This window comes from Alligator mississippiensis, chromosome 4, assembly GCF_030867095.1.
Source record: "Alligator mississippiensis isolate rAllMis1 chromosome 4, rAllMis1, whole genome shotgun sequence".
In the NCBI taxonomy this organism is placed as follows: Eukaryota; Metazoa; Chordata; order Crocodylia; family Alligatoridae; genus Alligator; species Alligator mississippiensis.
The window spans coordinates 43718094-43742125 of NC_081827.1; the positions used below are offsets into that span (position 1 = coordinate 43718094).

A 24032-nucleotide genomic window follows, 5' to 3' on the forward strand; every position below is an offset into this window, starting at 1 on the left:
AGCGAAACCCATCTTCCCTTTAAAATGTCAAGAGAATTTTAGTAATGTGATGTTATCAACACCCTACTTTATCTTTGTATGAGCGGACATAAATGTTTCCTCTGAGCAGCTAAGGGTCAGATCAGATTATCTGAAGTGACTGATGTGCCTGTGCATGTAGTCCTGAAGGATGTTATGTTACCTTAAGACTCCATCCCAGTTAGGCAGCCCGGCACTGCTATCCCATCACAAGAAAAGAGAGAACACCTAGCCAGCGAAATGTACCGTTATGATTTTGTGTGCGCGCTTTGATGACGTCTCTTGGCTGGCCCCAGAGAGCGTAATGGGTCTACGATTACCACCTTGCCTACCATTCATCTTCCCACCCTCGCTCTCCACATACACGATGTATTCCACAGATCTAAACACTTCTCCATAGTAAAGTGTGTATCCAGTTTCCATTAAAAATCCTGCCTCCTCCCTTTATCCAGTCTATAAATCCTGACTTGGAAAATTAAGATTCAGTAATGTGAGGCATGGATTTCTGGGGGGGAGGGGAAGGGGGAGGTTGATCTCTTTTACCGGACCAAGTGTATGGCTGGAATAAGCTTCCCACTTGACTGGATGAGGAACGCCTTATATTCAAAAGCTTGTCTAACTTTATTCCCGTCATGCAGTTGGCCCAATACAAGAGTTCACCCGTCCAAAAAAATAAAAAAATAATCTATGCCTCTCATATAATCCCTAGACCATCAGAGCTACCACATCCCTCCAGCACTGTCATTAAACAGTGTATCAAATAACCCTGGAGAGGAGAAGGTTTCTGCAAAGGAAGGGGTGAAGCAGTTTGAGGGTTGCGGGTCTGGAGAGGAGGCTTTTGTAAAGGAAGGAGTGAAGCGGTTTGGGGGTTACGGGTCCGGAGGGCAGGCGGTTTCCACAACGGAACAAGTACCAGCTCAGGGGTCCCCGCTCTGCAGAGGTTTGCACAACGCAACAAGCGGGTGGTTCGGGGTCCCGGTCCCGGTCCCCTCCCCTTGTCTCACGACCCTCTGCGCTCAAGACAAGACAGGCCAGGGACCCCTCAACACAGGACACCCCGAGAGCTGGCTCGGCCGCAGGGCTGTAAGGGCGCGGGGATGGCCCGGCCCGGCCCAGCCCGGCGGCGACGGCAGGCGGGGCCGGGGCGGGAGCGGCGGGTGCCTCCGCGCATGGTGACGGTGACGGCGGCGCAGCTCCCGGCCTCCCCCCGCCGCCGCCGCCGTGTGGTCCCGCCCGCCCCCGCTGCCATGTTGGATTGTGCGGCCGCCGCCGGAGCCGGGCGCCGGCTGGGAGTTTAGCGCTAGCCGCAGCGGGAAGGACTGAGGGCGGGGAGCGATCGGCCGCCGGCGGCAGCGCCGCGCCCCGCCCCGGCCTCGGCCTCGGCCTGGGCCCCGGCTGCGCCACGATGCGGCTGCCCTGAGGCGGCGGGGAGCGGACGCGGCGGAGCAGCAGCGCCCGGCCCCGGCCCCGGCCCCGGCCATGAGCAGCGCGCAGCAGCCGCAGCAGCGGCGGGTCAGCAACGTGGGCTCCATGCTGCTCACGCCGCAGGAGAACGACAGCCTCTTCGCCTGCCTCGGCAAGAAATGCGTGGTAAGCCCCGGCCCGAGGGGGGGTGGGGACCGGCGGCTCCGGCCCAGGCCCAGCTCCTCTCCTCTCCTCTCCCCTCCCCTCCCCGCGGCCTGGGCGCCCGGCCCGGAATGAATGGGCCGGGCAGCTCCGCAGGCCCCTGTGCGGGCGCTGCCTGGGCCGGCGGGCTCGCAGGGTGGGCGCGTCTGCGGAGCCTGGGAGCCGGCAGATGCTGGGCCCTGCTGGTGCCGCGGGTCTGCTCAGCCCTGCTTGTTTTAGCCGAGCTCCTTGTCTGTGCCCCCAGCCTGCACATCCCCAAACACACTCACATACATGTACATCTCCCCCAGCATGCGCACGCGCGTATGCACATCCCCCCCCCACCATGCACACCCCGGCACACACACTTACATGTGTGTGTATCCCCCCCAACACAACACACGCGTGCACGCGTGCCCCCAATACACACACACCCCTCTGTGAAATGTCCAGCTTGCCCAGGGCTTCCCTGAGCGAGGGGCTCCTGGGGATACAGGGAGCAATAGAGCCATTGCAACACCCAGTGGAAAAGTTGAATCACTTCACAAAGTTGAAGAAGTGGGAGCCAAGGACACCTGCTCTGCCACACCTTGGGTTGGGGATGGGCCGAGCTCCTCTCGGGGCCAAGCCTGTTCCAGGTTTCGCTCGTCTTTTCTTGACCTGAGTTTCATGTCCACCAGGACAATTGATTTGTGCTGGTTGATGCTGAAAGCTTCCTGCTGCCCTTGTCCCTGCTGGAAACATGGATACAGTGAAAACAATGCTTAAAAGTTTTTAACAAGCTTGGCCTGAAGTAGGACAATGGATTTCTGGTTTCCTAAGTGGCATCTCGTACTGTAATATCAGAGAGTGAGCTGCCTTGGGCTTTCAGAAAGGGGGTGGGGGAAAGATGGCTCTTTGCGTCTTTGCCAGCCAGACCTTAGATCTATGGAAAGCTTCATAGCGCTTGAATTTTTTGAAAGCTCCTTGGAATCAGCCCCCATCAATATTGGTTAAAAGCCTTTCTTTTAAGAAGGCTGCAGTGAAGTGCATTGATCTGGTGGTGTGTTTCCTGTGTCAGGTGCCCAGAACATCGATAATAGGCATCATATTTTTTTTATAATATTGTATGTGCATTTTGCTAACAGTGGTGGCATGAATTACTTAAATTGTAACTATTACCTGTAAGTATCATGTTATGATAAGAAGTTGTCCTGTTTACTTAGTCATCTGACGTGACATCTCTGACCAAACTAATTATTTTAGGTTGTAAGGGAAGTATGTGATATTTGCTATCAGGAAGATTATATGACATCATTCAAAGCAGTTATTGAGATGTTTAAAAAAATACAAGGCTGTAAAAAATGAATGGGAGGAGAGAAGAACTTTTATCTTAAAATTTTAAAAAGGTTGGCTTAGTTATTCAAACGGTTTCAACTTGAAATACAATTAACTGTGCCTATGCATATTTAACTAAGAATTTTTAAAATAAGATTTAATCCAGCCAATGAATGAATAAAGAGCTGTCCAAATAGTGGATGCGGACCACAAGGAGTTAATCTTTGGTCCTCATGTGCCCTTGACTGCTGTTCCCTTCATCATTCTGGCTACTGCAGGCAGGGTCTCAGGGCTTCCTCCCCTGCCACCCCTACTACTGCTTGGCTTTCACTTCCTGGCCATGGAGCAGGGCAGGGAGGTACAGACTGCAGTACTGCAGTGGGGGAGCTCAGACCAGGAGTTGGGGGGCAGGGGTTGGGGAGTAGGAGATGAGACACTTGCTCATGCATGCATGGAGTAGAGTGGGGGGCAGGGGTCCTGTCTACATGGTGCCAGGGTAGATGAGGTAGGGCCCTGGCCCCTGCGGTGGGTAGTCCCCACCCACTGTGTAGTTGGACAGCGCTGAATTAATGTACTCATTATTATTTTACAAAACATTTTTTTTTAAAGCATATTGTTTTGTTTGGGTTTTTTTTAATTTCAGTTCTTCATAATGCTTTCTCTCCCCTTGTCCTACTATACCTCAAAACACAGGTTAATAAAACGAAACTTCTGAGGTTAGTACCACTCGTGTTTTACTGAAATGTAAATGGTCTTTTAAGATATGAGCACAAACAGTAGCTTTTTTGCATTGACATGGTGATAGTGGCCTTAAGAACATTGGATTAATTCCAGGTTTATTTGATGATGTATATTTGTGGCTCTAAATCTTTTTTCTTTGTTTTTTTTCTTCTAATTGGAATCGAACATGCTGACCACAACATACTCCAACCTAAAATTAGAGTCATATCAATTATATAGGATGGGGACTGTGTCACTAGTCTGCCTATCGAGATTTCTAGACTCAAGTCTCCAAACATCTCAGAAATGCTAATTGGGATTATTAGACCATTCAGTAATCCATAACAGTCATTCTTAACGCAGCCTTTCCATGCATCATCCTCATAAATTGCCTTTATGTCCATCCCTGAGAGAGGACCCATAAAGGCTAAGGTACTGGTGGGAGTTCTGACATTTAAGGCTTAACTGTAGGCACAAAGTACTTAAAAATGTATGCAAAGCTGATGAGAGCTTTATTGACTGTAATGTTAATATTCCTGACTCTTGGTAATAATACTGTGTATGTTTTCAATAGTAGGTAGTCATGGTTTCAGGAAAGTAAAATATTTCTTATTATATTAACTTCATACAAGTTTCTATCATTTGGATTTACACTGGGTTGACTATAACTTGTGTTGGGATTCAGGTCAAGGTTTCAAGGGACAAAAGTTACTGTAGGCTGAGTTTTGACTGTTTAGCTTACTGGCTGTACTCTATAGAGTTTTAGGCTTTTACCTGTTACTTAGACTGGTGTTTGCATAGCAAGTAAATCAGATTAGGAGGTACTGGGTATATTATTAACGTGGTATATCAAACTAATAAACACATTTTATTTTTCTAATCAGCTTAGTTCTTTTGAGGATGGTATGGTGTTATGTGGTGGATAGACATTGATAAGACATTGAGGCTTCAATTTGGAGGTTTCTGTGGGCTCTAGGTGCCTTCGGTAGGTAAAATGTGCCCTTTGCTGACATCTGAAATCAAAAAGGGATGCTTTTGCCTTCTAGTTTAGACTGTTGCATATAATGTTCTTTTAATGGAGTTACCCTTTAAGGTTATTTGGGTGTTTCAGCTGTTACAGAATGTTGTTGCCTGCTTTCTTTTTAAGAAGAAAGTGCAGTATCATGTGCAAGACAGCTTTAATGGCTTTTTCTTTGCTTCTAGAGTAAATTCAGGGCACAAAAACAGATTTGGTTTGGTCTCTGCTGTTAATACAACTTTCTTTTTGATCCTGCTTATGTGCCACAATAATTTTATGATCAAATTGAGATCTTTTTTCAGGGTTCTTATTAACATTATTGCAATAACTACATTCATGTTCCTGTTAAAAAATACACATAGATTTTCATAGACATTAGGGCTGGAAGGGACCTCGAAGATCAAATCCAGCCCCCTGCCCCAGGGGCAGGAAGTCAGCTAGGGTCAAAGGATACCAGCAAGATAATCATCCAAACACTTCTTGAATGAGTCCAGAGTAGGTGCCTGTACCACTTCTGGAGGGAGTCTATTCCAGGTCTTGGGGGCTCGGACCGTAAAGAAATTTTCTCTTATGTCCAGCCTAAAATGGTCTTGTAGGAGTTTATGACCTTTGGTCCTTGTTTTTCCTTGGGGCGCTCTGTTGAACACACATTCTCCCAGGTCCTGATGTATACCCCTTATGTACTTATAAGCACCTACCAGGTCCCCCCAAGCCTGTGCTTTTCCAGACTGAAGAGTCCCATGGCTCTCAGCCTCTCTTCATAAGGCCTGTTCTCTTGCCCTCTGATCATGTGCATGGCTCTCCTCTGGATTCTCTCACATGACCAGCTATGTAACTTCAATATGTATTTATCACTTAGTCCAGGGGTCAGCAATGTTTTTCAGCAGTGGGCCAGAATGACCCAGAGGTCATATCTGAGGTGGGATGGCATTAGGACCTTGCAGTTCCCTTCACTTCACCCTGCTGCCTGATGGAAGAATACAGAATTGCCATCTAGCTGGAGGCAGCATGGACATGGGCTCTCCCTCTTGATCCTCTCCACCAAAACCCTTACTGCCTGGTTGCAGCACGGTGCAGACAGAGCGCCGCCCCATCCACCCTTACCCGCTGCCAAAATCTTGGTTCCACAAGACAGATCTAGAGGCTCTGTGGGCTTTAGGTTGTCAACCCCAAGTTAGTTTCTTACTAAAATTTCCACTTGCAGCTTATTTTTGTTCATTAGGGGGTTTTTTCCTTCCATTTCTGAGTAAGCTACTATTATAGATTCATAGATTCATTATGTTCTTTATTTGCATATTATATCTGAATGCTCTGATGAATTCCTATTCGGGACTTTTGGTATACATTCCATTTACTGAGTAAAGCATATCCACAGTTGGGATTGATAGAAAAAGATAGTGGAGATTCTAAGTCATGAGAAGGAGAGACTTTTTGGGGAGACTGGCCATAAACAGTGTTCTTAAAATTTAGTGCACTTTCTGTAAATGGTGTCCAAGTTTCACAGAAAATAGAAACAAGTTTTATAGTTTAGAAGGGGCCTGAGCACTGAATCCTTTTTGTGCTATCCTATGGATACAGTTCTTGAGGCATTCCACACAGGATGATAAATAGCAAGCCAATTCTTCATGTTTTTTCTGTCTTTGAGTTGTAGGTGAAGATGTCCAGTTCTGGTGGTGCAAGTATTTGTTCAGTAAGCTGGATCCTCCATTGTCACCTGGGAAGTTTTCTCTGGAGTATTGTGGATGGGATGAGAGAGTGTCCAATAGGGTGAATGTGTTCAAGAAGAACTTCCACTGTTCAGGAATGATCCAGGTGTTGAACTAGATGACCTCTGGAAGTCCCTTCCAGCCTTTTTTCTCTGTATTTCTATGATTAAGCCATCAGTTATTTCAGGTATGATATGGCTTTGAAAGTAACTTGATGTTTTTTGGTGTGAATGAACAGGGACAAGGAGACAGATCCAAATTGTTCTTGTAGGCATCTCCAGTGAGGCTTTTCAGTGTCTAAAAATTAAGCACCTTGCTCAGAAGGATGATCCAAATAGTGCTAGATACCTAGGATCCATATATAGTCTCAATGTAGAGAGTTAGGCACAGAGTAAGAAGATGCCTGTAGTCAATAAATAGGATATGCTAGGCACAGGAGTGTGTCTAAACTTCTTAAAGCATAGGTTGCTGACTCGGGTTGCCCATGAGGCACCTGTATCTTCTTGGTTATCTAGAGATCTCAGAGAAAATGCACCTGCCTGTGCTACATATGAACTGGCAGCGCCATTCAGTTCAGTACAGACACAGCATTCCAGGAGTGTGGTCCTGGGTTCAGCTGCCTACCAACTCCATGCACCAGCCTGGTCTGGGAATACATGATTGGGAAGGGGGGCTCCACATGGGTCCAGAAATTTGGTGGCTGCATGAGGAAGCAAAGGCTGTGGTAATTGCTCCCAGAACTGTAGCAATTAATGCTGCTACTACTTTCCCCCCATCTTCCCCTCCAACAAAATTTCCAGTGTCATGGGGATCTCTTTTCCTCACATATAATGCGCGCTCCAGTTTTACCCTGATGCTTTTTTGTGAGGGGGTGGGAAAAGGTGCAGTTTATACATGTGAAAATATGGTTGTTTTCTTTAGTCTATCCAGCTACAAAGTACTTGAGTCTACAAGAAAGAACTTGCTGCTGGAATAGACTTCTGCAGTTCTCCCATTCTTAGACTGAGCTAACTTAATACACATTCGTTTATCGTATCTTGCATATTAAATCAACTGCTTGGCACCTTCAGTTCTTCCCCTCAAGAATCTGTGATCCAACAGCCTTCTTAAAAGCAGTGTCCTGAGTGATTTTTAAAAAGGATGTTAATGCCAGTACTTATTTGTATTACCATATTGCCACAGAGCCTCAGTCAAGTACTAGGACCCTGAGCTTCTGTACAACCATGGTACAACTCATCTGGATGTAAGCCGGTCAGGCTGCTTGCTGTATTTGCATCCTACCCTGCTGCGCTCATATGCTCTTAAGATTGGTCAGAGTAGTCTGTAATACAAGTTCTTTTCCTGGCTTTTCTGGTGCGTATGGACAGCCCAGAAGAAAATGGAAACTATAGCACAACTGCATTTGTCCCCAAAGGCTAGTCTCCAGACCTCCCCCCCAGTGGCTTGCATGCCCTTCTCCAAAGGTCCAATTTTATGGGCACTCTGGGTTTACTGTTCTTGTGCTCAGGGGTAAATGATAGTTGAAGCAAACAAGTATAGGTTTTGTAAAGCTCCAGAAATCAATAGCTGTGTAGCTAAGGCAAAGACAAAATAATGTATGTCTACATTCACTTCCCTTCCTTTTACCACTCTTGAGTGTCCAATTAGCTTAAGCCAAGGCTGTCTAACTTCAGAGGGCTTGGAGGTCCCATGCTGTGCCATGTGTTGTCCACCCACCACACACACTTCTACAGTGCTACTTCTACAGTACCCTTCTCCTCAACCTACACCATGCCACATGCCCCCCACTGCACTGCACCACACAGCATGGCACAGGGTCCTCAGGTCCCCCAGGTCCTCTGGCATGGGCTCCTTAGCTCTGCCCTGCCCCACCCAGGGGCAGAAGCAGGCAGCAGGAGGAGAGAAGGGGAGCCTATAGACTAGTGGCAGCAGGTGGTCAGTGACGGAGGAAGTAGTGGCCAGACTTGGGAGCTCAGGGCTGGATGCAGCCTGTAGGCCACCACTTGGACAGCCCTGGCTTAACTTAAAGTCCTGTGGGGTGAGCAACTCACGTTTTTTATTTTTAATTATGGAGGCTCCCTCTTTCCTCCAAGTTGGCTATCTTTCACCTTTGTTTGTCCAGCCATTGGGAACAGTCTCCTGTGCTATGAAAATATGCTTTTTTTTGTTTGTTCTTCCTCTAAGTCCAGCCACCGGGGTACAATGATCTAAAAAGGTTGAAAACCACTGCTCTAAGACACAAACGCTTATCATTACTACCATTCACACCTGCTTGCTTGTTCTGTTTCTGGGAAATTCTAGTGCTCCAAACTTTAGACCCTTGTAGGAAGTTAGAGAAAAACCGATTTCCCCAAATTTCAGTCAGCTCATTGTTCTTTCTTGACCAGGTCAGTTTATTAGTTAATAGCCCTTACCAAATCTTTAAAACACAGGTTTATAGCTGCCACTCCCCTGATCTTTAGTATGAGGAACATGAAGTACTAAATAGTAAGACGCATGTTAGACATGCAAATACAGGCATTGTATAAATCATACTGGATTTCATAAATTTATGTACAGTGTAAGCAGTCTGCCCTACAGAGGTTTATAATCTGAGTATAAAAGAGACTGCAGACAGCTATGGAGGGAGGAGTACAGGGAAACAAAGGCAATATTGACTAGCATGAGAGACAAGGGTGTCTGTACTCCAGCATCCTGTTGTCAAGTTTTTTTAGGCATCGGGGCAAAGGAGAGGAATGAGGTACAAAGCAAAAAAAAAATAATAATAACACTTGGCTCCCACCCTTCTTTTTTAAAGGATTTTTATTGAAAAAAAAATTAAAGTACCTTCTTTTAAATTCTTTGAAATTAGCACCTATATGAATGCCTAAAGTTAAATATTATTTCAATAAGTTACAATATGTCAATGAGTTTTGTCAGATTTAAGATTTAAAGGGTTCTGCTTTCTAATCTGGGGGAAAATTTTGGGGTTTTTTTCAGAAGACATCAAGTTCATGTGTGTCAGTGTCACACTGCTGTATTACATATTTGCATTTTCAGTCTTTTTAATAGAGCAAATGCTGATACAACTTTTTTTTTTTTTTTTAAATGTGTGGACTTTCAATTTCTGCTGTTCAATAGAGCTGACAACTCCAGGTTTAAGCCCTGCTTGAATGAATATTTATAAAGGGGAGAATAGTTCCATTAGGAGAGCTGGAGAGAGACTTCACCTTGAAGTAGCCAGTAGTCTAATTGTCAGGTTGTTCCCCTGGGATATGGCAGACACAGGTTTAAATTTCTGCTCTGAATCAGGTGGGTCAGGAGCTTGAATGTGAATCTTCACCTCCCAGGTGAGTGCCCTGGCTGTTCTGGAGTAGCTTTTCTTTTTTCTGTGTTTTTCCTTGATAAAGCTGACTGGACACTAGAGACATTTTTGAAATCTCTTAAGTTTTGTTGAACAAGGAGGTAGTTTCCTAGTCATATCTGTTGTATAGAAAACTTTTGCCCAGTAATTTTGGTTTCAATTTAACAAGTGTAGAGAGACTATTTTCTTCATTCAAACTAGTTCATTAAAAGAGCTAGGAGCTTACAAGGTAGTTAAGCTTTTTTCTTTCTCTTTTTATCTGTGAATAAAAAAGTCAGGAGAGGATGAGATCCATTTACTCTAAAACTTGGAGTTCATAGGAGTGGATTTCCAAAGATTTGGGTTCTAAACATGTATGTGAGTACCTAATGAGATTTTTTTCAAAGGCATCTAAGCGGGTTAGATGTTGATCTCTCTCTTACTGATATCAGTGGGATTTTCAAAAACGTGTCTCTCCAGACACCTAAATACCATTGCAAATCTGCTCTGTTGTGCCCAGTGGCAATCAATCAGTTAACCAACCAGGGACATTTTCTTTTCCTTAGTTTTAACAGGTCAGTTTTAAATGAAAAAATATTTTTTTTTATTTTTTTAATAAATTGAATGCATTTACTGTAGCATGTTAATATTTTATCTAACCATTTTTGGGTGCTTTCATTGAATTATAATTTTTATCCAGATGCAGCTTCGTAAGTAAAAAAAAAAAAAAATGTAAATGCATAATTCCCCATTCTCTAGTCTAGTAAATTTAAAGTATTAAAAATCTGTATACATGTTTAAGTTATGTAATCTTCCTGATTATCCCAAATTTGGTAATTTTTGCTAAAGACTGTACTTGATTGCAGATCAGCATCCTTTAATGACTATGAGGGAGAACTTTTCTTTACAAAAGTAAAAAGTACAAATGCAAAATATGACTAAAATGACTACTTAAATCAAGGCTTGCTGTTTGCGGATGAAGTCATGTTTTAAAATTGGTGATTCAAATCACTTAGATTTAAATCCGCCTAACCTGATGCTTTATAGATGCTTATGATGAACTTCTCCAAACTATAAGCATGTGAGAAAGCACAAAGGTACTTTGAAATGTAACTGGAGGTTGATAATATGGGCTGATCAGAGGAAGAAGTCTTTCAGTAGTGAATAAGATGATGGGAATGGGTTTTGTTTTGTTGGGGGGTTTTTCAAGAGAAGTCAAGCCTCTTATGTCTGCTGTGATGGGTAAGGGGAAATTGCTGGAGAAATGCAGAGAGGGATGAGGTGACTTAAGTGATAAATTATAACATTGTTTTTCACAGCAGCACCTTACTGGATGGACATAAGATTACGGATAGAAAGTCTAGAATGCTGATGGTAAGAGGAATGAGAAGATCCTCAAAAGAGTAGATGCATGCTCATTTTATTGGGAGCCTAACTAGATCCTGCAGTGGTGTCTTATGCAGGATCATCTTTCAGGTGCCCTTCTTTGTACCTGTATGTGTCTGATTTCCCTGAACAAGTGCCTCCCTTTTTGAGAGAGCACTTTGCCACCAATGGTGGGACTTCTGGTGATAGCAGCAGGTGCCCCAGTAGTGTGTGGGTGTGTGTTTAAGGGACTGTGCAGGGTCAGTGTGTGTTGGGGCTCTGGCCTCAGTTGGGGTGCTGGGCTTCCTGTGGCAAAGAAGAATGCAAGGCTGTAGTATATTTTCAGCTCTTCAAGTGGGAATTAAAGGTAAGGACCTATTTCTGCAGCCCCTTCTCTTGTTTAGGTAGAGCATGAAACCTCCTGTTTAAAAGCTTCCTCTCATGAAATATGAGTGTAATCTTGAAAAAATTTGAGGACTGGGCTGTCACCGCTGCAAGGAGCTGGGGCAGAGCTATGATTCCCTGCTTGTGCGCTGCTGCCAGAAGCACACAGGCTATAGAGTGCAGCTCTGTCCTGGCTCCAGAGCAAGCTGTCCCCATCACAAGATCCCAGCAGCTCTGGAGCAGCCCCCTGCCCTGCTTGGCTGTGGGCAGTGCTGCGGCTGGGCTCCATGGCAACCCTAGCCTTGAGCTTTCAGGAGCTGGGGTCTCCGGGCCCCAGTCATGTGGGCAGGGGCTGCTGGGAAATGGAGTCTGGCTGCTGGCCGGATTGGTCACATTGCCCACCCCTGCCCTAGAGGCATACCTGGTAGAGGTTTTTTTTTACTCAGGATTTCAGAAGTGAAAGCAGGAGCTCCAGCCTAGGGGCAGCACTCTGTTCCTAGAGGGAGTGTCAGGTGTTACTACCAAGAGCCACTTACCTTTCCCTGGCCCTACCACTGCCATAGTTTTACATGATACATGAAAATCCAAACCCTGAATTTGACAGCAGTTTCAGGGCTAGGGAAGGATCTCTTAGCAGTGACACCTGCTACCACATCTGGCAGGAGCATCCTGCCTCAACTCTGTTCCATGGGAATGGAACTTCCTGAGCTCCCTGTCCCAGTCTTGACTCCAGCACCTCCCTTTACTGAGCACTCAAGACTTTTATGCCACACACTTGAAATTTTCTAGATTTAAAAGCAGCTCCTTCCACTAATTCAGGATGTTAAGATTTCTAAAAAGCAAATAAAACCTTTCTGTGGCTGGATATCAAGTAGCAATATGTTAAAGGATCAATACTGGAAGATGTAGCTTCAGCTACTTTTCAAGCTGAGATTTGAAACCACAGAGTTTGTTTGGTATTGCTTTCTGAGTGTACTTTAAGTTATTTCCTGCTTGTGTATTCACATGACTTCTGCCTCCAAAGGCCTAACTAAGATGTAGTTACCCTTTGTATGTGGACATTTTTCCCTTACTCTTCCTCAGATCCAGCCAAAGCAAACAGAAACATCACTTGGTTTATGACACTGAATATGCACAAAGACATCCAAGCAGCCTTCTCTCTGTCAAACCTGACTTAGCTTTTGTGGTTAATCAAAAGAGGGGAAGAAAGCTCTGCACATCCTCTGGTGGTGTGGGTTTTTACAGAAATACTGCTAGTTAGCTTCCTCTTTTTTTTTTTTTTTTGTTAAAGGAAGAAACAGGTTCTGAAACCCCTACTCCTCCCCCCTCCCCCTGCCAAAAAACCACAAAAAAACCCCCCAACTTGGACTTGTCTACATTTCTTCCAGGCTGTCTGAGACCACCTCCAAAAGTACATCCTGGCCACTTTCTCTTGTTCATCTTGCACTAAATCCCAGATGTGAGGCAATGTAGTAGTTACATGGCCCTGAGCACGTGCTTCAGCTCTCTTGTACATGCTACTTGCTAAATGCTAAGGAATTGTTAGGGCATGCTGCCTCATTTCTGGGTTTGGTGAGTGCCACACGGGAGTGAATAGGCAGGGCATGCTTCTCAGCATGTCACAGGTTCACTGTTAAATTTAGTCAGGAGTTAAAAATTTATCTCTTTAGTCAATTAGTTTGAATTTTGAAACTGTAGTATTGATAGGATCAACTTACAAAATTTAAGTCTACTTCTCTACTACTAAGTCTCTTTCTTTTCAGAATAAAGGTTTTAGCTTTACAATAGAAATGGAATGTAACTTGAGGTTTGGCCTCCTTCGGGCAATGATGGGCTTTGGGCTTGCAGCTTTGGACATTACAGCCCACTGCTCATCACTTTGTGTTGAGATCTGTATTTTCCTATAAATCTGAATTGTAGTTTAAACTGTACATTAAGTTCACCTGATTTGTGACCAAGCTGATTCCAAATGCAACAAATCAGTTATTTAATTTAAAAGTAATGTGTGGTATGTTTAATTCTAAACTAAAGTAATTAGAATCAGCATATTTTATTAAGTCAGCAAGGGCCACTGCTATACACTTGTACAAATAGTATGGCAGCAATTATATCATTTATACAAGTAATGCCACTAATATTCCTTTCAGAAAGACTCCATTTATGTATCAAAATGGGGGACCAGTAAAGGACTTTTTACAACATGCTGCTGTATGCTCTCTAGTAATGGAGGGCCACTGACCATTGGATGTTGTATCATCACTGTCAGTAAATCAAGAAAAGTTTGCCATACTTTCTTGAGCATAACCTGGAAAAAGAAGTATCATATTTTCTTGCATAAAACACACATTTTTTCCCAATATTCAGCTCCCAGAAATTGGGATGTGCATTTTAAGTGAAGATACAGTAATAGCTTCTTCTGTATAAACCTATGTTGGGGGAAAGAGAAAGTACAGGCAACCCTTGCCATTTGCAGGGGGTATGTTCTCTTGATCCCTGCGAGTGGCAAAATCCGTGAATAAGGTACTGCATTCATGAACACAGTGCCCCTGACAGCTGGGGCAGGTTGGAGGCATGGCTCCAGCAGCTCTGGTGGGAGTGCAGCAGCGATGGCAGGAGCAAGCACGGAGCTCCCGAGGAGCTCCTATAAGTATATAAAGTGTATATAAAATGTGGGTTTAGCATTCACGCATATTTGAAACTGCGAATGCCAAACCTGCGAATAGTGAGGGTTTCCTGTAATGTTGTATGTGAGGGGCTTCCTAGCTTCTGGCTGTAGGTGCTTTTTCTTTCCTTTGGCAAAGGCTTCTGCTGTAGAAGGCTGGCTGTGCTGAATTTGTAAGGAGAGCTGAGGCAGAGGTTTCTGCTGAATCAGCTGTGTGGGCACTCAGCTAATTCTACAGGTGCTGCTGGCTAGGGTCATACCCTTAGCTGATCTGACGGGCACTTTTGGGTGCCCATCCATCTCAGCTCAAGAAGAAAACAGATTGAACTGTTTGACTCAACCAGCAGCACCTATGGTGAGCTGCAACTAGGGTGTTAATAGAACAGCCACAGGTTCTTCCTCCTTCCTTCCTCAACAACACCCCCTTCCCCAGCCATTGGAGCTAACTGCATTTTCATTGGGGAAATTTCATACTTACCAGTATTTTGAAGGAAAGATCTTTTATTCTTCATTCTGCCTTCAAAACCAAAGTGTGCATCTTATTTGGAGATGTGTTCTATGCAAGAAAATACAGTGTGGCACTTATTTCTAACAATTTTTTGTGATCCTTGCAAATTAATCTGTAGATCAGTAAAAATGTATATTGTTTTCTTATTTCATTTTGATTTGATCAAAGGAAAGCATAAAAGCATAGTAATCCTTAGCAGTTGCTCTTGAGAGGCTGTAGAAATGAAGGCATAATATTGCCACTCAGTTTTGAATCAACATGTAGGATTTGCTTAGTATTGTTTTATTAACTAAGAGTAGCAAGGTGTAAATGAGTCGACTGTTAATACTGTAAATGGGTTTTTGAAAAATAATAGTTGTATTTTATGGTCTGAGTTTTTCTTTCCTATATTGAAAGTAGTTTTAAAACCAAAGTTAAGGCATTATATTATGGATTCTAAATTCTAAACGAGAGCTTATTTTCTGTTCATAATCTACATAGAAGAACTGATTCATTCCTGTTGAGCTTTACATGCCCCATACAAACTTAAACCATTATTTTTTTTTACCTAGTTGTAGTCTTCAGAGTTTCTTGCAGAATAGATCATGATATAAGGTTGGCCATTGTTAACCTTACTTATTTTATCTTAACGTAACTGAAGAATTGTTACTTCCTAGGGAGCTGATTTACATAATGTTGTAAATGTTAGTGAAGATGAGTACTAAGACACTACCAATGTAGTTAAATGTTCTTGTGTTGCTGCCTGGGCACCCTTAGTTCAGTTACACTCCACATTTGAATGCTTGACTTGGCAACTTGGATATTCTTTGAGTAGCTTTTTATGCAACAGCAAAATATTTAACAGTTACTAAAATTAGCGTAGATTCTTAACGTAGAAATTAAAATGTAATTGGTTGAATAGTGTTTAGGTTTGCTAGCTATATTTCAGGATAGAAATAGAATCTGTTGACTTGCTGTTATGTGATTTACTATATTTATGCTCATTGATTTTTTTGATTTTTTTTCCAAGCAGAAATTTAAAAGTATTTTAGGCAGACAAGGATCCTTGGGTGAATTTGATATCTTTTATTAGACCAACCCAAATGGCTGGAGAATGGTTATTAAGCAAGCTTTCGGGTTCAAAAACCCTTCGTCAAATAACCTTAATAACCATTCTCCAACCATTTGGTTTGGTCTAATAAAAGATATCAAATTCACCCAAGGAACCTTGTCTGCCTATGTCCTTAAACCAACACAGCTACAACCTAAACCCCTGCAAAATATTTTAGTGCATTTAAGATGCCCACATAAAAATTATTTTGGAGCTTGAAAAACAGATTTATTTCCCATCACAGGTTTATTAGTTTGTTATTACAGAACAGGTCACTAGTACTGAGTTGCTAATATAGTTACTTGCAAAGAAAAATGTAGCTGCTTACATATATGTAAGGTAAGCAGGAAGTACCATGTAATCTTCATAACGAGAAAGAACATGTGATGCCTCTGGGTGACGGGTACTGTGGGCAGGAGGAAAAACTGGTCAAACTGCCATCTTTCTTAGTGAATGGACCAGATAGATTAAAAAAATATAAACTACAAGTCAGTAAACTGTCCTTGTAATCTTTATTTCTTGTAGATTTCACCATTGTTTAAATATTTATAGGCTTAATTATAAACTCCTGTGTAGTTGTAATAGTGGGACTAAGAGTGATTATGAAAGAAGAAATTCAGGTGCAGGAAGAAGTTGGGAGTGGGGAAGAAGCTTTCCCACACATCACTGTAGCCAGTAGAGTGCATGGAATAGATGGCAGGAAAAAATAATTAAAGTGTCATCATACCTGCATTTTTAATCTTGACTTCTCTTCATCCCATATTCTAACTTACTTTTCGATTCTAACTTACTTTTCGATTCTAACTTACATACAATTAATCCAATTTGTCAGTATTCTAAGCTCAACTACTTTGCTTTCATTTTATTCACCTGTTTTACTTATAAAACTTCAATCTTTGGAATAAAACAAGGGTGGGGTTGTTTGACTGATAATAAGCAATCTAGCCTCTCACAGCAACCAGTAAATAAAAGCCCATTGCGTCCAGAGCATTAACACTTGCAGCACATCTTAAGTGAAAAGGCATAAAATCACTCTTTTCTGAAAACTTGAGGTTTGTACAAGAACAGATGCAAACTGAGAACTTTAGTTATTTTCTACTTCAAAGCAGTAGTGCTCAACCTTTTTGTCCCACAAGCCAGATGAGTGGCATGGGGCTGGTCTATGGGCTGGATCAGGCTGTTGGACCCAACACCACCCTCTTCCTGCCCCACGTTCTGGGACTGGGCCCCAGGACCCTGGCAATGCCCACTCCCAACCCTGTACCTCAGGATTGGGCCCCAAAAGCCTGGCGCTGCCCATATTTGCCAGGATTGGGCCTTCTTGCTACCCCCATGGAGCTTTAGGTGCTGGAGTCAGGAGTCTGATCCAGTGTGCAGGGCCAGGATCTCCCCATGGGTCTGGTAATTTGGCAGCATGAGAGTGGTGCTAGGTTTCCCCCATTGCCAAAATCCAGACCTGTTGGGAGCCCTGTGGGCTGGATGACATGGTGCCACAGACTGGGCATCCTTGCTTTAAACCAATAGTGCTTACTATATTTGTATGAATTACATGTGAACAATAAGTATTTTACATGGGTTTAGAGTCTGGAGACTGTATTGTCCAAGGTATTCTTAGTCAGGATTACTTATAATTAGGCCCTGGTTTAAATCGCTGGCCCAGCTCGCAGTATAGCAACTCCTTAATCTTGGTGTTTCCCTCCATCCCCCCACTGCTGATTGGTGGAGGGGCCCCATCAGCCTTGCCATTTGCTCCTGATGGCCAGGAAGTGAAAAGCAGGGTTTTTTTTTCGTTCCGATGCTAGTTGCTGACCAGATGGGAGGTGAAAGCCTGAGCATATTTAAAACCTCAGTTTTCAACTCCTAGCCATCCAGGTGAGTGGTTAGGCCAATGGAGCCCCTTTGCCAATCAGCAGGGGGAGGGGGTGGCAGGGCAGGGCAGTGGGCAGGGGGGAACTCTTAAGATTAAAAGTGCTACTGTGTCACAGTGGAGTTGGTCTGCGGGCCTGAGATTTTAACCAGGCCATACTTATAATGTAAGAGTAAGTGAGAGTTCTGACTAACGTAACAGCTGCAGTCAAAAGATGTCCACGGTTTTTGTTGCAATTTAATTCTTGTGTGGTCTGTGTTGCTGTCACCCTTAACAGTCTTTTAGACAGTGAGTTGTTGTATGTGTACATGGGTCAGGTAGTAGCATGCTTGAGGCATGGCCTGTTCTATGCAGAGCAGAATTATATTGGTGGTAGTACAGGAGACCCTCACCGTTCGTGGGGGATATGTTCTCGTATCCCGCCCCCCCAATGGCAAAATCTGTGAATAAGGCACTGCATTTATGAATGTGGTCTGCTGTATTCAAAATTCAGGTTTGGCATTCGCGAATATTTGAAACCATGAATAGCGAGGGTTTCCTGTATATATTGTTACTAGTTCACTGACTATCTAGTGCCCCCTGATATATCAAAGTGAAAGCAGTAGGTTTAGCTCTGTACAAACCAGAAAATATTGTTCCTAGGTTTTGCTCAGTTTGTCTCAAAGAAGTTTGCAAAGGAAGATGGCATCATTATCTAATCTGCAATATGAAGGGAACTTGAGGCATGGAGAGGTTAAGTGACTTGCCAAAGGACACTTCACAGGAATAGGTCAGGAGCCAGGAACAGAAGCCATAATTTAGTCTTCCAGATTAAAGTAGTTTTTAGTGCAGTATCTCAGCTAACAGAAGAACTTTGCATCCAACCAGTGGTGGCCTTGATTACACCTGCTTACATTTTCTTTGCCATTTTCTCTCAAAAAATGTAATCACCTTTCAACACATGTCCGTTCAACAGATGTAGATGGCTTCATAGAACAGCCTTCAGTACATCTTGGGGAATTGCACAGTTGTGTGCCCCCACAATTTTGTGGATGAAATGTATGACTGCGCATAAGTTAATAATTCAACACAGGTGGGCTCTGTGCCTCCACTTCTGTGGGGCTCCCAGCACTTGAGCCTGTATGGAGGCACCAAGCATGGTGGCGCATGATGACAGCTGGTGAGTGGAGCTTCTGCCTGCGGGGGTGGGGGGTGGGCATAGAGTTTATGGGTGGGCATGGGGGGTGAGTGTGGGGTTTGTGGGTGCATTTGGGCCACCCTGCCACATGCCCCCCTCCATTTGCCCCCATGGTGCACAGCCCTTGTTGCCAGTGGCAGCAACAGCAGGTGGCAGGCCCTCTGGGCACTCGTGGTTGTGGCAGGCAGAACCCCCTCAGTGGCACACACCTCCAGCCGAAATCTGGCGGCTTCACATGGCAGCACAGAGCCGGCCCGGCTGGCCTCCTGGCTTTGACCCAGATGGGGCTGGCTCTCTGCCAGCATGTGGGGCTCACAGCACTGCAGGTGGGAGCTACACACCATCAGGCCAAGCTGGTTGACTCCATGCCTCTATGTGGGACTTCCAGCACTCCAGCGGGCAGCTCCACATGGTGGCATGGAGGCAGCCCAGTCCAGTGGCATGCGACTCTGTCTCTCCATGCAACTTTCCGCTGGAGTGCTGGAAGCCCCAAGTGGAGGCACAGAGACCACCTGTCCCGATGCTGCACGGCTCCCATCTGCAGTGCCACAAGCCCCATGTGCTGGCAGGGAGCCAGCTCAGTTTGGTTCAAAGGCATGGACCAGTGGGCTGGACCAGGCTGGCTCTGTGCCACCACATGGACTCAGCATATAATTTTGAATTTTTCTGTGCATAATTCACTGGGGTGCACACAGAGTTACAGACATAAATTGATCCTCTGTAGCCTTTTGGGCTTTCTTAACTTAAATTTTAGTTAGTAGCAGAGCAGGTATTATGTGTGGATTACTGAAGTAAGAGGTGAGAAATGTTTCAATAAGCTCTAGTTAAATTTTGAGGAGCATGTTCTTTGTGTTACAGGCATGTTGGATATCCTTAAATCTTGTATGCAAGTGAACTGGGTTTGCTTTTGACTGTAATCAGAATATTAGTGACACTGTTGTAAGAAAGCCATTTTTTAATTATCAGTCAAAAGAGGCATTACTTTTAAATAGGCTTTCTACAACTCCTTTAGTATGCTTGTTTTGTGTTGGCATGGAGTTGTTTATTATTATAAATAAGAAGCTAGTTGGCCAATATTTCCTTTCAAGGTATTTTTAGTTATTGTTGTTCCAGTATCCTCAGAGTCTGAAGTTGAAATTTCCGAAGGCGATCCAGAAGCTCTAGGAATAGTTACTATGTTGATCGCTATCATGTTTAAAAAAAAAAGGGGGGGGGGCAGCTGCTAGAAACAAAACTGCAAAGCAAGTATCTAGTCTCACTTTTTATGAAGGAAAATGGGATGTTAGATAGTAAAATTAAAAGTATGTTAATAAGTAATCCAGACATACGATTATTCAAGGATTTATGATGTTCATGTTTTAATACTTTCACAATTTAAGAAGTACTATGTTATTCTGAACTTTTTATAAATAAGCGGACAGATATAGTTCAGGTTAGCCTGTGAAGAATATGTGCATCCTCTTAAAACAAAAACTTTACAGATAGGTTCTGTGTCTATTTTGCTCTTTGGTACGTAGAGCTGGCTTTAAAAGTAGCTTTTTTCCCCCTCAAAGTCCCTTCTACATTTTTAAATGGTCACTCGGATCTAGTCTGTCAGAATGTACAGGGGCATGGAAAACTATTGAATAACGGTTGGAGAGAATGAAAACTTTGTCAAACTGGAAGATTTGGTGGCAGTACAGAAGAAAATGAGCATCTTGCTTTGGGAGATGGAGAAGAAATTGTACCCTTGGCAGGAAGGGAGGAAGAAAATGTGAGAAAGTGGGGCGGAGGCGTTTGAAATGGGCAGGGATAATGAGTGAGCAAGCTGCACTCTGAGGCAGAACAGATGTCAGCTCAAGTACTGTTCTCTATACTCTGTTTTCCACAAAAGAACAGATTGAGCTTTAGGGCTGCTTTTAGCTCTTTGTTGGAAGCAACTGTACTGAATTTATGGAGTGGGGAAGGGGGAGTCATTGTACAAGCGTACATCCAATTCCATGAAGACTGGACTTATGACATGGTTTTAAACCCCACACCAGAGGTGACCAACTTTAGAGACAGATCTCACTTAAAGCTATCCATTTTTCCCTAAGGCCAAGTATTTAAATTTTTCAAAATGTTAACAGTGTTTGCTTCATAGGGGCAGGAAAAAAATGCCTTGGGAGGCTTTTGTGCTCAGTCAGAGACATCTGACTTGTCCCCTGTACACAACAGCCTAAGCAGGATAGTGCAGCTATTCTCATGTAATTGCACATGTAGCACAGCAGGTTTTTTAAGTCATATCTTAATTCAAGGTGTTGTTTTGCAAATAGGAATGCAGATGAGGAAGTAGGTGTGTATATAGCATACCTGAGGTCATGCAAGCAAATGATGTAAACAGGAAGAAGAATGTTCATAATGAACTCAGGAGGAGGAGGTCCAAGTTGTACCTGGTTCAACAAATCAAATCATAAGCAATTAGCAGATAGGTGGATCAGTCATATATTTATGAAAGAGCTTTGAGCAGCAAAGTTTTACTGGGACAAGTTTGTGGTTATTTCTGGTATGTTAATCGTGTTTGCATTTGAGCTGGATGGAAGTTACAGATTTTAAAAACAAAAATGAGCTTTGATAGGTTCCATCTTTTCTTGTATTGTTTTGGGATCGCCTGATTTGGACTCATGTTTGCTATATTGTCTAGCCACATTTTAATTGTAGGACTTCTGTGATTCATGGTATGAGGGTTACAGGCTCCAAATAATGAATATTTTTAAAGGGCTACATGCATGTGTATGTAGGGCTTCTTGTTGTTTTTCTTTTTAATCAGACTGCTTTAGACTGCTTGCAGAAATGTTGGTCCTGTGGGCAGTCAGAAAACATAGATGTGATGAGGCCTACCAAACTGCAACTTGAGCGAGGATTGGGAGGATGTAGGGGGGAGCCTTTGTTAGTGATAAGTAGCCTAAAACCTTTACAAACATTGCGCAAGTAACTTTATTGCAAAAATAAACAGCTATTTAACTTACAGAGCAGAATGTTGTCATCTTTCCACAAAAAGATGCAATCAGTATCATTAAAATAAATTATCTATTTTCTTTAGAAAAGGCAAAATCCTTTTCTAAAATTGGATGCCACTTTAAAAACTGTCTGCTTTTAAGAAGCTAATGCCTTCTTTGTTACAAATGTATATTGTCTGGGCTTATGGAGGTAGATGCAAGACATTTGGAATTTTCTTTTTAAGTACTTGAATCCTAACTTTATTTAGTAAAAATCTATCAAGTAAAATATTTTTATAACATTAACATGCTTTATACAGCCCTTTTTCCTCCCTGCACACCCTCCTGCCCTCCCACACTTTCTACCTACTCCAAAAAATGTCAGCTTCCAATTAATGGAAACATTGAGGAGAAGGAAGGTTACAATAGTCAGTTTCAGTTTTCCATGCTCCTAACACAATTTTTACTTGTTTGAAACTTGTACTGTAACTCCAGCCACTTGTCTCTGTCTCCTTCCCTCTTGCAACATGACATGGTTTTATGGTCACTGGTAGCTCCCCATGCTAAACCAGGCACTTGCGCATTTGCTTTCTACTCCTGCTGTGCTGATTAGAACAGGGCAAGGAGTCTGATGTGATGGACTGGTGGTTTTTAGTGGTGGTGGTCCCTTGACCTGTCATTTTAAAATTTAAATTTTACAATGAATATGTTGCATGCAACTACATTAAAGTTCATCTCAGTGGTGTCATACTTCCTGAGTAGCACAGTCTTGTGGCTTCTCTCTGAGGTATTTTCTGAATTACCCTTATTCATTTGCCAAAATGAAAAGCTGAAGCATCTTTTAAGGAACAGTTATCAACATAACAAATCGGGGTACACTGATAAAGATGTTTTGGGGCCGATGCTGATGGCCAGTTATTAATAGGCCATATTGACCAATACCGGTCTGATTGCCAATATGCAGCCCGGCAGCTTGGAGAACAGTGTTGGGCTGGTAAGTCCATTGGGGAGGAAGAGGCAGGGGAGGGGGACACAGCTCAAGGACCCTGTGGTGAGGGAGGGAGTGGGGGTGGGGCAGGGGCAGGCACTGCACAGCTGGGGTGGGGCACAGGACAGAGCTGCAGCTTGTCCTAGGTGGCATGGGTGTTGGGGGAGGACAGGGAGTGGCTTCCACTGCTGCATGCACCCCGGGGGAGGGGTACGTGACCCCCAGATCTGTGCATGGGATGAGAGCGGGCTGCCCTCTGAGGGCCAGGGGCAGCGCCAGGCTCTTCCCAGCAGGGGGTGGGGCAGCAGGCAGGGCCTGCGCTCAGGGCAGGCGGTAGCAGTGCAGGTAGTGGGGCTACAGCCAGCCCAAAAGTTGTCATACTCTCCATAGCCTCCCCTCCCAGTGCTCCCGCTGCATGGCCCACCTGCCCTGAGCACAGTCCCTGCCTGCCCCTCCCCAAAGAGCCCGGCCCTGAGTTGGCAGCCTGCCCTTGCCCCGTGCACAGATCTAGGGGGCATATGCCTCCCCCGGGGGGTGGGGGGTGTAGCAGCAGGAGTTGACCTGCCCCACCCCAGACAAGCCATGGCTCTGTTCCCTGCCCCAACTTTGTAGCAACCCCTGTCCCTGCCCCGGTCCCACTCCCTCTCTCACCAAGGGGACCTCTATCTGTCCCCCTACCACAGACTTAGTACCCGGATGCTGCTCTCCATGCTGCCGGGCTGCATTCCTGGTCGCATGTATGCTGTGGCTGCACTCCTGCACACAGCATTTATCAATGACATTATTGGCCACATCGGCCAAAAAAAGCCAACTGCCAATAATGTCGATTTTCCTTTTATCTGTGCCTGATAGGATAAGGACCGATGTATCGGTGCACCTCTAATAACAAATACTCTTATCCTCAGGTGGAAAGTCAAGAGATTCAACTGTAAGAGTTACAGCATAGAAATTTGAGGAATGAGAAGCAAGTTATACGCTTAAAGTTGAACTTCACAGCAAAGACTGCTCTAATAAAAACATTTCCCATCGTATGTTAAAGTACATGCTTTAGGAGGGACCACTGTTGAAGTATTTAATTGAACCTTGTGTCTTTTTTTTTTTCCAGCCATCCATCAATCAGTATAAATCCACAGCTAACCTTAAACACAGTAAATATTGACAATTCATTAAAAAAAACCCCAAACAAACAAACCCTATAATAGCTTTAAAATTAGTGAATGCAGGTTTTTTTCTAAATTGCAAAGACTAAATAGCATTTTCATGTACAGTAAATAAATGCTACCAGATCCAGGACCATTGTCCTCCGTAAAGATTTGGGAAACCACTTG

At 43.9% G+C, this 24032-nt stretch overlaps 1 protein-coding gene across 1 annotated transcript in view; it reads left to right on the forward strand.

The window, feature by feature from the left end:
* Positions 1-1240: 1240 nt before the first annotated feature.
* Positions 1241-24032, forward strand: part of WASL (WASP like actin nucleation promoting factor) — a 73563-nt gene continuing 50771 nt past the window's right edge. The window contains exon 1 of the mRNA XM_006268652.4: positions 1241-1608. Coding sequence (XP_006268714.1) covers positions 1498-1608 — 111 coding nt within the window. The 5' untranslated portion in view covers positions 1241-1497. The remainder of the gene's footprint in view (positions 1609-24032) is intronic.